Consider the following 14,451-nt stretch of genomic DNA (forward strand, 5'->3'; position numbering starts at 1 on the left):
GTGGGTCCTGGTCACCCCCAGCATGCCCACAGACACCAATGCACACCCTCTTCCCATCACGCACGGGGGTCTCACACCCACTCACAGGAGCTCACATCTTCACAGACAGCACTGCTGAGGCCTTCAGGAAACAGAAACAGGAGCCAACCAACCTCTCTTCCACCCTGTTAGCTGCAAAGCCCTGCTCTGCAACAGAGCAAAAGGATGCGAAAGATGCCTTCCCCACTCCGGTCCTGCATGTAGAACCTCTTTAGCACCGGCCTTGCCGCCTGCCTCTCAGCCCGAACAGCGACAGGGAAGATGAGGTGGCTGTTCTAGCCCCTCCTTGATTTTGAAGCCTCACTATCTCTCTCCCAGAAGCATCTACCAATCAATTATCCCTTGCCCTTTAGGCTCAGCCCAAAGCCACCTCCTCCAGAAAACCTCCCTTGACTACTCCAGGCCCTGTGACCACAGCCGCATTTGACCATTGATGACCTCGGGGCTGTGCCATTCACTGCGCAGACACTGGGGACATGTCAGTTCTCTAGTATCTTTATTATCCATTCCCAGGGGCACTCCTGGCTCCCCAACTCAGGGGTGCAGATGTCTCCCTGCACCATGCCAGGTGTGGTGCAGAATGGGAGGCAGGGGGATGGAGCAGAGAGAGGCCTGGACTGCCTGTGGCCTTTGTCGAGTCACTGCCCTTCTGTAGGCTCTGCTCTGGAAATGCTGGGGTCAGAGGCAGGTGTTGGGGAGCAGCCCTGTCTCCCTCTGTCCTCCAGGGGAGCAGCTGGGCCTGAGGAGGAAGCACCCCTGCCCCAGGGTCCCGAAGGCCCCAGAGGACCCATATCCCCCTGGGGAGCAGTTGGTTGCCCCTCCCTGACCTTGGGCTCTGGAAGGTCAGAGCAGCAGAGCAGACTGCCCGTTTTCCCCCATCTCAGGGCCTGGCTGAGGCAGGGCAGGCAGGAGAGAGGCCCCTGAGGGCGGGTTTCAGGCCCTGGGCCAGGCACTCAGATGGGGTGCACGAACTGGTAGACGAGGCGCTGGGAGATGTCTGGCTTCCGGATGATGCCCTTCTTGTAATACTGGCGGATGGAGCGGCTCAGCTTGTCGTAGTTCATGGCGGGACGGTTCTTGCGGATGCCCCACAGCCGGGCCACCTGGGCTGAGTCCTCAATTTTGAAGATGCCTAGAAGAGCAGGAGGGTCCCGAGAGAGCCAGTGGTATGAGTGAGGTGGCAAGAAGGAGAAAGACGCAGACCACCAGGTCAGCCTCGTGGCGAACCAAGGGACCCCGTGCAGAGGCCTCCCCCTGCTCGGGTGGGGCGGGGTGTGGGGGCCCAAATGCCTACTCCCAAGGTGTAGTTGCGGTGAGGTTAAAGAGACGTGTGCAAAGCAGGTGCCACAGGCCCCAGTGAATGGCAGAGAATACTCTGGAGTCACAAACCTCCCGGTACAGGTGAGCCTGTGTACCTTAGTGCGTTCCCTGGGGCCCTGCAGGCCTGGCCCTTGCCAACTCCTGCTTCTGTGTGGGGTTTGCATGACCTAATGCAAAGTCCTGTGTGGCTCCCAGCAGTGCCCACGGCTCACTTGGCAAGAGCATCCCTTCCCCATTACAGTTGTCTCTGTAGTTCCCAAGCCTGAAACAACCTCTTTGCTATTCTCAGGCAGTTCGGCCTGTGCAGCCCTCTCTGGCAGGATTAATTAATATGAGATGGTGGAGGGAGAGTGGATTTGGAGCTCGTTCCAGGCGCTGTGCAGTACTAAAACTCCTAAGTGAGACAGAGTCTAGCAGGAGACAGATGTGGACACAGATTGCACACAGACCCCAGGGCTGTCCCATGAGAGCTGCATATTTGGCATCTAGGACAAAGGTGGGGATCAGCTTCACCCCTCTGCCCGCCCCTGCCCCCATGCACCGTGCCTGGCAGGAGCCCCCACAACCTCCATGCTCGCTGGCCCTGCAGCGCCCCTTGGGCACCCTGCTCACCCTTCTCCTTGTTGAGCCACCTAATGAAGCGGCCATAGCTGTGGGGCTTGAGTAGCAACTCCTTGAGGAACTGCCACAGGTGGATGGGCTGCCCGGAGCATGATGAGTCCACCTCGCTGTCGGTCCAGCTCTCCTCACTGGTCGAGGCTGGGTGGCCAGGGAGGGTGGTGGTGAGTGGGAATGGGAGGCCAGTCCCTGCTTCAGTGGCAGCCACCCCTCCACCCCACCCGAGCCCCCGCCTCCACCCTGCCGCTGCCTGGCTCACCACAGTAGTGAATCGCCCCAGGTGAAGTCCGCTCTTTCATCCAGGCCGCTGCAGGGCAAGGAGAGGGGGTTGGGGACCCAGGAGAGGCCCCGAGGGTGGAGGAGGGGAGGCGTTTGGGTGGGACTGTGGGGCCACAGGAGCCCCTCTGTGGCTGGGGGTTGCCCCTGTGGCTCCCTGCCTCCTGCCAACCTGGGGAGGCAAGCTGGTTACAAGAAGCTGCTTCCTGGAAGAAAATTCAGGATTTCAGAGCTGGGAGGGGCCGTAAAGGGCTTGCATGCAACCCCTTGTTCAGATGAGGACATCTGACATGGGGGCTTGCCTGGGCTGGGGCGGGGCACTGGTCTCAGGGTCCTATGAGTGGGTCCTGTTTCTTACTCCTTGACTCAGGCACCACCTCCTCCAAAGCACTGTGCAGGCAGCAGTGGGTGCCCACTGAGATCAAGACAATTTAGACACTCAGGGGCTGACACGCAGCCATTAGAAATTTAGGGCAGGCCGGGCGTGGAGGCTCATGCCTGTAGTCCCAGCACTTCAGGAGGCCGAGGTGGGTGGATTGCTCAAGCCCAGGAGTTTGAGACCAGCCTGGCCAACATGGTGAAAACCCGTCTCTACCAAAAAATACAAAAATTAGCAGGGTGTGGTGGTGCACCTGTAGACTCAGCTACTCAGGAGATTGGGGTGGGAGGATCCAATGAAACCGGGAAGTCGAGGCTATAGTGAGCTGTGACTGTGCCACTGTACTCCAGCCTGGGCAATAGAGTGAGACCCTGTCTCAAAAAACAAAAACTAAAATTAAAACAGGGCCACTGTGGACATGGACAGGGGCAATACCCAAGACATACTGTGGTGTGCAGAGCAGTGTAATACTCTGCTACTACTTATGTCAAAAAAAAAAAAAAGAATAAGAACTGCATATATGTATATGTGCTTGAATATTCATAGACTTTCCCTGGAAAGATACTCAAGAAACTGGTAACAGTGGTTCCCTCTAGGGAGGGGATTGGAAGCTGGGGGTCGGGAGCGGGAAGGGGAAACTGTTCATGGTACACTACTTTTCACTGTGGTCTATTTTATAACATGCACATTTATTACTTCTTTAATAAAAAAAAACAAAGAAAACCAAACAAAATTTTAAAAGGAAAAAGGACTTCCTAGTATCCACGTTTGTCCCCAGCTCTGACATCCTGCATCCTCACAGTCTGACTTCTACCTTTTAACCTCCCAGGTGCTCTGTCCCAAAGCTCTGGGGCCTTGACCAGGGCTGGGAGTGGGTTGGGGTGAAGAGTGCACCAGGATCCAGGAGGCAGCTGAAACTGGGGCTGAGATTCAGAGTGGAGTCCAGTTGGGGGCCAAGGGGCTGCTGCCCTAGCAGAGGGCAACCTCCTAGCCAGCATCCTGTCCCTGGCTTGGAGCCTGGGAGGGGCTGCTCCCAGCCATGCCACATCCTACCTGACTTCCAGATGTCCAGGTGGGCGTGCAGCACATCCCCACCCAGGGGCGAGCGCTGGCGGAACTGCTCCTCCGACATGGCGCACAGCTCCTTGCCCGCCAGCTCCTGGAAGGCCTTGCCCACGGGGGGCAGCCGGTATTGGTGCTCTGTCCACAGGAGCCACTTCTGCACATTGCTGGGGCTCCAGTCCATGGGATCTGGGCAAGAGGCATCCCCTCAGCTCAGGGGCGGCCTGAGAGCACCACCCTGCTGTGATGGGGCACCCATGGGAACCTGTGGCCTGAGACCATGTGCTCTTGGGGATGGGGATAGGTCAGCCCCAGACAGGCCCCTGAGGGCCCCTGTGGAAGTGGGTACCCAAGAAGAGAGTGGGGCGAGAGGAAGGAACCAGGGCCCTAAAAAATGAACTTGGTTCAGGGCAGGGTAACCTGGTGCATCTGTACTGCCCGCCTCACCCAGGCCTTGGGTCCTCCCAGATCCCTCCAGCCTCTTCAAAGGACCTTTCGAGGGAGCCTCAGCCGTGGAGGGACAGTGACACTCTACCAGAAACACCTGGGCTTCTCCATCAGGTACTTCTTGCCTTTCCCAAACCCCTCAAGGAACCAGAGAAACACCTACCTGGGAATTAGTCTTAGAACCCCACCATTCTCTCCAGCCCCTGTATCTTACAGATGAGGAAACTGAGGCACAGGGCACTCCATCCCCTTGTCCTCCACGGAATAAAGGGCTAGACGCACAGGAGCTGCTCCAGGCACATGTGTTGAATAAGTAAATGGCAGGGCACAGGGTGGTCATGGGGCAGCCACAGGCCCCAGAGGCCAGGAGGGGAGCCCTTGGCTAGGTCCTAGATGTCCCCCTGGGGTGCTGCTCTGGGGTGAGCCTCATAGGCCTATAGGTGGGGGATAGGCTGGTGGGCATGGTCAAAATGGGGCCTCCAAGTGAACGCCGTGGTCCAGCCAGTGTCCCAGCTGGGTGACCTGCAGGCTGGGCTGCCCCTACTTAATAAGCCCATTTTCCTCCCCGAGGTCAAAGCCATTTGTTTCTGTTCCCATTGTTGAGGGAGCAGGGCCCTCCCCTCCCTAGCCCTGTGGGTGGGGAGGAGGTCTGTGGGAGAACTCCTGGAGTCGGCCTGGCATGGGCATTGGGAAACCTGGGGCATCGGCAGGAGCAGCTTCAAATGCGGACGTCAACGGGGCGGCTTTGGGGGCAGGGGCCGGGCCTGAGGGATGCGTGAAGACCCCTGCTTCCCAGGGAAAGCTGCACAGAGTTCAGTGCTGCAACGCCAGGGCCTGAAGACGAGGGACATGGGTCAGGACTGCCTGAAGCTGGAGAGGCGACAGTAGGACAGAGGACTAGAGACTCAGCAGCCCCGCCACCCACAGCATCAGCTCCATAATCACGCCTTCCAGGTCTGGCTGACAGACACATGTATGCCAGGCCCTAGGAGGTCCCCTCCTCATCGGGGCCTTCCGTCCCACCAGAACAGTGACACATTTCTCTATTTATTTGTGATCTGTGTCCCTCACTATCATGTCAGCCCTTCGAACACAGGGGCTGTGTTGTGTTCACCACTCAATTCCCCCGTCCTAGAATAAGGCTTGGCATATTAGGAACTGCTTTTCAGCCCAGAGAGGTAGCTCATGCCTGTAATCCCAGCACTTTGGGAGGCCAAGGCAGATGGATGACCTGAGGTCAGAAGTTTGAGACCAGCCTGGCCAACATGGTGAAAACTCCGTCTCTACTAAAAATATAAAAATTAGCAGGGTGTGGTGGCAGACACCTGTAATCCCAGCTTCTCAGGAGGCTGAGGCAGGAGAATCGCTTGAACCCAGAGGCAGAGGTTGCAGTGAGCTGAAATCACACCACTGCACTCCAGCCTCAGTGATAGAGTGAGACCCTGTCAAAAAAAAAAAAAAAGAAGAAGAGGCTGGGCGCGGTGGCTCACGCTAGTAATCCCAGCACTTTGGGAGGCCGAGGCAGGCAGATCACGAGGTCAGGAGATCGAGACCATCCTGGCTAACACGGTGAAACCCTGTCTCTACTAAAAATACAAAAATTAGCCGGGCGTGGTGGCGGGCACCTGTAGTCCCAGCTACTCGGGAGGCTGAGGCAGGAGAATGGCTTGAACCCGGGAGGCAGAGCTTGCAGTGAGTGAGCCGAGATTGCACCACTGCACTGCAGCCTGGGCAACAGAGCAAGACTCCATCTCAAAAAAAAAAAAAAAAAAAGAAGAAGAAAAAGAAAAAAAAGAAATGCTTATTGTTGAACAACTGTCTATTTAGCATCAATTATATTCAAGGTGCTATCCTAGCATCTGGGGATGGATTGATGAGCAAAACAAATGAAAATCCCTGCCTTTGTGGAGTGTACATTCTAGTGGAGGACACAGAGAGTGAGCGAGATCAACAGATATGGTGCGGCACGTCCGAGGAGTGTAAGTGCTATGAGAGGAAGCAGGTGAGAACAGCAGGTAGGGATGTGAGCAGAAATTTTTCTTCTTTCTTTTATTTTTCATTTTTTTGTTTGTTTTCTTTACCATGTCCTGTGCTCATGGGCAGCAATTTTAATGGAGGGGTCAGGGAAGGCCTCATGCGGATGGTGCCATCTGAGCCAAGACCTGAAGGAAGTGAGTCACACAGATATTTGGGGGAAGAGCGCTCTAGGCTGAAGAAGCAGCAGCGTAGCAAATGTTGTGGGAACAGCAAACAGGCCAGTGTGGCGGGAGCAGAGTGAATGAGCGGAGAGCGAAGTCCAAGAGGAGGTGGGGGACACAGAGCTTGAATTCATATCATCCAGCACCTACCAGTGGGGACCCTAGGCTGGCATGGTTGGGACACTAGAGGTGGACAGAAACCTTCCTGGCCCAGGCTCACAGCTGACTGTGTGTAGAAGTGCCAGCATTCCCAAAGCTGCCCGAGGCTGGGCCAGAGGTGGCCAGAGTCCATCCAGCAGTGCCCCGACCCACCCCAGCGACCTCAGCCTTGCCTGTGACCCGTCTTACGGAAGCAGGCACATGGAGAGGGCTCACCTGCGGTGATGTTGAGCAGCTTGCAGGCCGTCTCGATGTCCTTGAGCACTTCGCCCACCACCATGGACTGCACCTGCTCCAGCGAGTGCTCCTCCAAGGTCAGCCCGCCGGGCACCAAGTCCAGGCTGCCCCCTGGGGCTTGGCTGTCAATGACCGGGCACTGCTCAGGCTCCTCAGGTGGCTCCTCCCGACTGCTGGCCCCAGGGGCCTTGACTGCCCAGCTGCTGTCCTCAGGGTACAGCATGTCAAAGTAGGAGAGGTAGAAGGCGGACAGGCCCTGCTCGGGCGTGGCGGGTGGACTGGGACTCCAGTCCCGTCTCTCGAGACCCACTGCCCCCGCTGCCGCCTTCTCCAAGCCTGTCCGCGACACCGTGTCGGGGGGCAGCAGGAGGTGGCTGGGGGACACGCTGCTCAGACCCGGGCTGGCGCTGCCCATGCCGCTGCTGTTTGGGCTGGCGGCTGTGTCTACGGAAATGAAAGAGGACTCAGGTTTGACTGCTTCTCCATCCCTGTGGGGGCCGCTAAGCTGGTTATGGGAATGAGGGGCCCTGTGGACAGTGGGCTGGGCCTGGGACAGAGTTGGGGGCTTCCGGGTCATTGGGCAGCCACGACATGGTTGGGCAGACAGGCCTTCTGGCTGGGAAAGACAGCGAGGTGGGAGTGGGTGCAGGACTGGAAATAGATCGCTCCCTCAATCCCCAAGGAAGCCGGGCTGGCTGGGAGCAGCAAAGCTCCACACATGTACTGTGCTTAAAACAGCCTTCTGAGGTTCCTGACCTCATTCAGCCCTCACAATGGAAGGCATGATTGCGCCATTTGGCAGATGAGCAAACTGAGGTGGGAACAAGGGGCCCTCAGTGTCCAAATCTTTCCTGATATAGCAAAGCTTGTTTTTCTTCTGCCCTTAACAAGGATAGGAGTGGAAGTGGCAGGCAGAGGCCACCATCCTAAAGGTGGCCATCATCTTCACCAGCAGGGGAAAGACGAGAGGAACAAGGCGGGATAGAAACCCTCCCACACGCCGGGGAGTAGGCCAGCCCTTGCCCTCCCACAGGGCTATCTGGGGGATCTAAGTAAACTCAACACTCTCAAGGTGGCCACTGAGCAAGAGCTCACAGGTGTGTGTGTCCCAATACCCCAGGCTGGGTGCATGGTACCCACCTCCCCTTACCCTCCCTCAGAAGGTGCTGCCCCCAGGGCCCCTTCCAGCTCCCAGTGCTCTCTACTTTCCCCGATGCCTGGAGGAGCATGCGGCCACCCGGAGGCAGTGCCACATGCCAGGCTTTCCAGGAGGAGCCAGGGTGGTTGTGAGATGGGGCAGGGCTCCAGGGAACACCTAAAACCCTTAGCAACTCAGCCACCTGCTCCTCACTGCTGCCCCAAGGCCCTCCGGGGGAGCCATCTGGCCTCAACACAAGCAGTCAGAGGCCTTGCTCCCCACGGGCCGCCCTGGCTTGGTTTTGCCCAGGCCCTTTTCCCTGAACCCAATAGCAGAGTGCACAGTTTGGGTGAGAAGGGGGACTGGAGAGGTGCGCAAGCACTGAAACCCCAGGACATTCTGGGATGGCAGTGACGTGGGGGCCTGAGACTTAAGAATACATCAAGACAGGCTCAGTGCAGTAGCTCGTGACTGTAATCCTAGCTCTTTGGGAGGCCGAGGCGGGCAGATCACCTGAGGCCAGGAGTTCGAGACCAGCCTGGCCAACATGGTGAAACGCTGTCCCTACTAAAAATACAAAAATTAGCTGGGCAAGGTGGTGGGTGCCTGATTCTCCTGTCTCAGCTACTCGGGAGGCTGAGGGAGGAGAATCACTTGATCCCAGGAGGCGGCTGCAGTGAGCCGAGATCGTGCCACTGCACTCCAGCCTGGGTGAAAGAGCAAAACTCCGTCTCGGAAAAAAAAAAAAAAAAAAAAAAAAAAAAACACACACACACAAAGAATACGTCAAGCCAGAGGCAGAAGATTACCAACAGATATACGCTCCTAATAATACAGAGAACCAGTTAGGGAGGAGGAAAGGAGCAGATAAACCTGTTAAGGGCAAGTTAATTTGTGTCCTTTCTCGAGGGTTATTTATAGTTTCAAGCAGTGGTTCTCCAAATGTGCCGTCTGGGCCAGCAGAACCAGCGCCACCTCGGAGCTTGCTAGAAACTTGAATTCTCAGGTGGTTCACAGCCACTGAATCAGCAGCTCTGGGGGAGACTCCGCAGTCTGGTTTAACTGGCCTCTGGGTGATTCTCGTGCATGTTCAAATTTGAGGATCTTTGCTTTAAAGGTAACTGGCCAGTTGGGGGGAAGGCTTTAATCAAAGCACTGAAATCCTCTCTAACAGTGACATTTATGGTGCCCTACTGGGACAGCAGGCGGGGAAGGGGGCTCCCTGATCCATCTCCAGTTACCCTGTGAGACTGACCCGCGCAGCCTCCGTATGCAGCTGGCATTTGCTTCTGCAGGTGGGACAAGGGAAAGAACCCAGTCTGGAAGACACCTCCACTTCGGTAGGGCCACAGCTAGCCCATTCAATTTCACACAACTCAGAAAATGACATCCCTTCCGCCTGGATAGCATAGCTTGACGAATGGAGCCTAGGTAGAATTTCAGCTTCCTCTGCCCACCCTCCTTGTACAGTGCCCAACCTTCCCAGTGTTACATGGCAGCCCTGCAGCTTCCTGTGGTGGAGAAAATGCCAGCAGGAGGGAAGGGTGTTCCCTTTGATTTCAACTCTCCCATTCAAGGGCTCCTTTAAGTGACAAGGAAGAAAAGGTCAGGGTGGGGTGGGGTGGGCAGAGACCAAGGCGGGGCTGGGGATGTGGGGGACAGAGGGCAGACCTGGAATCATTTCAAGTCCTTCTGTGCAAACACTCGTGTGTGCTGTGGGCCCACATTATTTACTCAGGCAGTGCCAACAGCTCACTCTGCCCCTGGGCCCCACCCTGCCTGGTGCCCATGCCCTACCCGCTAGGTGGCTCCACCCCTGGGGACCCCCCCCGCAGCCCCCCACCCCTCCTTCATCACCCCCTGCCTGCCTCCTGCCCCGTCCACATCCCCAGAGCCCCCATGCCTGCCACGTTAGGACAGTCTCTGCCAACACCCTGGGCGCCATGCCAGGGAGACAGAAGCTTTTCCAAGAAGCAGAACTCGCTTCCCTTGTGGCCCTCCTGTTTGCTTGGCCTCAGCCACAGGTAGGACAGGAGGCAGCTGCTGTGTTTCAGGCATGGTTGTGTGGGGTCGGTGGGGATGAATGGGCAGGGCAGGTGGCAGCTTTTGCCAGGAAGGCATATAATGACACATCCTTGACACATTTGCTGAGTGCATGTGAAGCCCTCACATCCATCCCCTTGCCAGGAGAAAGGCAGCACAGGCCTTATTCTCTCTTTTTTTGAGATAGGGTCTCGCTCTGTCGAGTGCAGGGGCGTGATCATGGCTCACTGCAGCCTCGACCTCCTGGGCTCAAGTGATCCTCCTGTTTCAACCTACCAAGTAGCTGGGACTACAGGTGTGTGCCATCATGCCTGGCTAATTTTTAAAATCTGTTGTAGAGACACGGTCTCACTATGTTGCCCAGGCTGGTCTCGAACTCCTGGGCTCAAGTGATCCCACTGCTTCAGCCTCCCAAACTGCTGAGATTATAGGCACAAGCTACCTCATCTGGCCCAGGTCTTATTCTCATCCCTACTTTGCTAATGGGGAAGTCAAGGTGCAGAGAGGTAAATCCCCAAATCCAGGTCTTTTGACTCCTGGCTCAGGCTCCTTCACCCTCTACACCCCACATTCCAGCTTGACCTTGCCCTGTACCTAAATGCCAAGGAATCTACTCCCCACCAAGCCTCGGTCCTAGCTCCAACACTTCCCTGATGAAAAATAAGTTAATGGTTAACTGTGTGGTTGGAGGAAAGGTTCGACTCTCTGCAGATCGGGGGTGGTGGGGAATGCTCCGTCCCCAAGGCAGCCCAGGCCTAGAGTAGGGGGGCTTGGCTTACTGGTCAGGCAGCCAGGGCTGGTGTGCCCAACCTGCAACTAGGCGTCTCAAGGTTCTGGGCTGGCCTCGGGAGGGAAGAAGAGAGAACGGCACTGTGAGCCCCTGGCAGTGAGCACCAGTGCCACGTCCAGGCTTTCACCCACATCACCCGCTTTCCTACCCACAGCCAGGGTGACGTGGACTCCAGAGCCCTGCTTTATAGATGCGGACAGTGAGGCTCAGGGAGGCTGTGCAGCTTGTCCAGGGTTCTTCCTGGCCAGGTGTGGGTTCTGCTCACTGGACCACATTCTCTCTGAGGTGCATGCTCTGGCCAGTCCCATCTTCCTAGGGGATCTGCCCACCTCCTGACTGGGCTCCTTGATGCTCTAAAGTCTGTCCCCACCTCTTGGCTCTTCATTCCACCCCACTGTTCATTTCCCTGCAGCACCCTTTCATCAGACACCCCTGTGCTCAAGAATCTCCTATGGCTCCCCATTGCCCCATCCCAGTGGCTGGTGCCTACCTCTGAGTCTACCTCCTACCTAGCCCAGATAATCAGAGCTGGAAGGGGCCATATATTATGTGATTGTTTCATAGAATGGGAACAATGAAGCCCAGAGTGGGGAAGGGATTCATGTGCTTATTAGCAGCAGGGTCCGGACCAGAACCAGGGATTGACATAGTGACCACAAATCCAAGCTCTAATGAGAATGGCATTTCATACCCGCCCCTGTGCTGTGGGCACAACATGGCTATTTTCTAAGATGCCCTTTCCTTCTCATCACAATTCATCCCAAAGCCCTCCTGCCCCAGCGAGCCCTCCCTAATAGCTCCCTCCTGCGACTTCCTAGGCTCGCCTCATCTGTGCCATGCAATTCAGCCCAGGATTAAATCCATCAGTGATGGTCCACCCATGGGGACACATGTGCACTGGAAAAGCTCAGGCTCAAAGAGTGGCAGGGAGGTGCCCACAGTCACACAGCACAGCCAGGGCCAGACCAGAGGCCTCCTGACACTCAGGCCACTGCTCTGTAGGCCAAGGGTCCTGGGACGTGCCAGGCGTCTGCCATGTCCAGGGTCCTCAGATGGCAGGCCCCAGCGTTCCTGCAGCCTTGGCCTGCCAGTCCCACAGGCTGCCGTCTCCTGAGCGATGCCTCCAGCTCCCAAACCTCGAGTTGATCTCTTCTGGATTAAGCCACATGTCTGGATTAAGGCTCAGCGTGTCCTGGCTCCCTCCTGCTCCAGAGGCCCCGGATCCCACTCCAGACAAAGAAAGTTTGGTAACAGCTGGTGGAGGCCAAGGCCCAGAGACAGGAGCAGATTGGTGGGGTGGCGGCCAGGGGGATTAGCCACCTTGGGCCCCTTCTCTCAGCTCCTTCCATTCCCCCAGGAAGGAAGATTAAGGAAAGTGAGCAGAGGGACCCAAAAGGAGAGATTTAGTGCAGCTTTTCCTGCCACTACCCTGCCTACTCTCACCCCTCGGGACTAGAAATGTGCCCCTTGAACCCTTTGCCTCCCAGGTTTTCACTCCCACACCCCAACTGGCATCAGCAAAAGATGCCCTCCCTGATGCTCCCGAACCACAGTTTCCGGGAATGGAGTCACCTGGGAGGCGTTTGCTAAGGACCCAGGTCGCTGTGCGGGTTGGAGCCTGTCTTCCATATCCTGCCTGGTCCCGGCTCTCAGGCCCTACCTCCTGGGGAGATGGTGGTGTGGGGTAAATGTATCCTCACCCCCACCTCAATCCTGAGACCCAATGCCAGCCCGCCCAGAGCCCAAGACCCCAGCTTTAGTCCCCATTGAGAAGAGCGCTGAGGGAGTGACAGAGATGGCCACTCTGGCCCTGCTGCTCAGCCCCCAGCCGGCCTCACTGCAGGAGGAAGAGGTCTGATGGGGAACAGACCTCCTCTGGCTTTCCCACGTGGCCTACTGAGCTGTCTGTCAGCCCCTCCCTCCATCCATCCAAGCCCCTGGGCCCCCTTAAATGGGCTGGAGTCAGAGGCTGTGGAGGTGGGGCCAGGTCTTGGCCAGGAGCCATGCAGAGTGGGCAGGGGCCACATGGGCCTGCCCTGGTCAGCACCTTGGAGAAAAGCTGGGCTACCCAGGCCTCAGGAAGTCCCAGCCAAAGCCATGACCAGGCCCAGCCGCAGCAGCATGTCTGGCTTCTCCAAACACCCTGACCCCTGCCCTGCCCCATCCCCTTGGGGCCCCAGCCTCTCTCTTGCCCTGCTGTTCCTCCCACCCCTTCTCTGCTCCTCCAACCCTTCCATAGGGAGGACCTTGCTGCAACCTCACCCTTCAAACTGCTCTTCAAACTAGCTGGACCCAAGAGAAGTGCCAGACCCCTTTCTTACGGCCCTCCATTCACTGCCCAGAGCACCACCTCTGCCCGCTGGACAGACCACCCCGCTGCCCAGGAAGGGGGTCCAGGCTGCCACCTCGGGCCAGCAACTCCTGCCCTCTCTCAAGCACCCCACTGTGGCCATCTCCAAGCACCTGCTTCCCCAGGGTCTCCAAGGGCAGAAGAAGAGAGCAGGGAGGTGACTGAGTGAGAGAGATCTTGCTGTCTTGGACTCAGCATGAGTAGAGGAAGTGGGTTTCTTCTAGGTCTCCGGGCTTTCCCCACCTCCTCTGGGCACAAAACTGTCCAGGCCAACTGTCCCCCTGACTTCTTCAGGAGCCCTGATCTGTGTGAGTTTCACCTTGGGGAGCCAGCTAGTGGGCCCAGGAGCTGGGGTCTGTTGGGGGAAGTACAGGGGAGTGGGTGAGGCTTTGTGGGGCGGGAGGCAGGTGGAAGCTGAGGGCGGGGCCTCATAGCAGGAGGACGGGGCACTGGAAGCCAAAGTGGAGCGCCAGGGGAACCCAGTGGTTTTGCTCTTCCCACAGTTCCCACGGGCAGCAGGAACACATCGCATCAGTGAAGCCTCCTCTGTGCCCTGCTGCATGGGCAGCCTGGGTGTCCACACACACCCTCACTGGCACTACTTCCAGCGCTTTCTGGGACAGGAGGAAGGTCAAACTGAATAAACTGCTTTGCCGGGCCCTCCCAGCTGGGGCAGCCAGCATTATTCCCACTTGACGGACAAGGGCGCTGTGACCTGCTACGGGGCACCTGTCCATGCGTGAGTGAGCAGGGACTCGAACTCAAGACTCGGCTCCACCCTCCTTTCTGCTGGTGCTGGCAGACCCAGCATCTTCTAGCTCCTAAGGTCGCCCCTGTTGACCATCCCCTTTGCCTCTGCTCAGGCCACCTGCCAACCCAGCCCCACAGCGGTTGCCTTAGTGGGGTGTGGGTGGCACAGGTGCCCGCAGCCTGGAGGTACAGAGGCCCACCGCAGCCCCAAGTGGACCACCGTGGCTGAGTTTACTCCAAAAGGGGATGTGGACTGGAAAGAACGAAGACCTCCACTTCAGGAGATGCAGGTGACGCCCTGCCCTGTTCCCTCCATAGGAGAGACCCTGGGTGAGTCCCTGGTTCCTCCAGCCCTCAGTCTCCTGCTCTGTAGGCCAGGTCATCTCTGAGGACTTTGCTAGCCCGGGCACTGCCTGGATTTTACGATCCATGACCCTCATCTTGCCATCAGCCTGGCTTTGGGGACTTAAAGAAGGATGGTGGGGACGCAGAGGTGGACACCTGGGGCTCCCTTGTAAGCAAAGGCATACTCCATTTACAGCTGACACTTTTGGCAGGATGAGGGGTGTGGCTGTCCCTGGAGTTGGTGTCTGGAGGCTCTGAAAGACTCAGCCCACCCTTCTGAAGAAGCAGAGCCAGCTTCAG

At 57.3% G+C, this 14,451-nt stretch overlaps 2 protein-coding genes across 4 annotated transcripts in view; both read right to left on the minus strand.

Moving 5' to 3' along the window:
* Positions 1–486: 486 nt before the first annotated feature.
* Positions 487–7,150, minus strand: SPDEF (SAM pointed domain containing ETS transcription factor). Of its 2 annotated transcripts, XM_008960608.5 has the most exons (5): positions 6,715–7,150; positions 3,686–3,883; positions 2,237–2,284; positions 1,972–2,118; positions 490–1,171 (listed from the first exon to the last, which is right to left on the minus strand). In XM_008960608.5, exons 1-5 carry the CDS (start codon positions 7,148–7,150, stop codon positions 993–995), a joined length of 1,008 nt encoding a protein of 335 aa, XP_008958856.1. In that variant the 3' UTR covers positions 490–992. The 2 variants fall into 2 exon arrangements, with proteins under 2 accessions (XP_054969462.1, XP_008958856.1); XM_055113487.3 differs by lacking the exon at positions 2,237–2,284 and having other exon boundaries at positions 487–1,171.
* ILRUN (inflammation and lipid regulator with UBA-like and NBR1-like domains) overlaps positions 7,045–14,451 on the minus strand; it is a 154,513-nt gene continuing 147,106 nt past the window's right edge. For both annotated transcript variants that reach the window (XM_034961890.4, XM_034961891.4), the window contains one exon: positions 7,045–7,179. In XM_034961890.4, coding sequence (XP_034817781.1) covers positions 7,126–7,179 — 54 coding nt within the window. In that variant the 3' untranslated portion in view covers positions 7,045–7,125. The remainder of the gene's footprint in view (positions 7,180–14,451) is intronic.

The sequence above is a fragment of the Pan paniscus genome, chromosome 5 (genome assembly GCF_029289425.2).
Source record: "Pan paniscus chromosome 5, NHGRI_mPanPan1-v2.0_pri, whole genome shotgun sequence".
Lineage (NCBI taxonomy): Eukaryota > Metazoa > Chordata > Mammalia > Primates > Hominidae > Pan > Pan paniscus.

Excerpts from the sequence above, each read along its gene's own strand:
- SPDEF (XM_008960608.5), bottom strand. The coding sequence starts at position 7,150 with ATGGGCAGCGCCAGCCCGGGTCTGAGCAGCGTGTCCCCCAGCCACCTC. Across the intron at positions 2,285-3,685 it reads CCTGGACATCTGGAAGTCAG|CGGCCTGGATGAAAGAGCGG; the intron begins GTAGGATGTGGC and ends CTTGCCCTGCAG. Across the intron at positions 2,119-2,236 it reads TGGGGCGATTCACTACTGTG|CCTCGACCAGTGAGGAGAGC; the intron begins GTGAGCCAGGCA and ends CTGGCCACCCAG.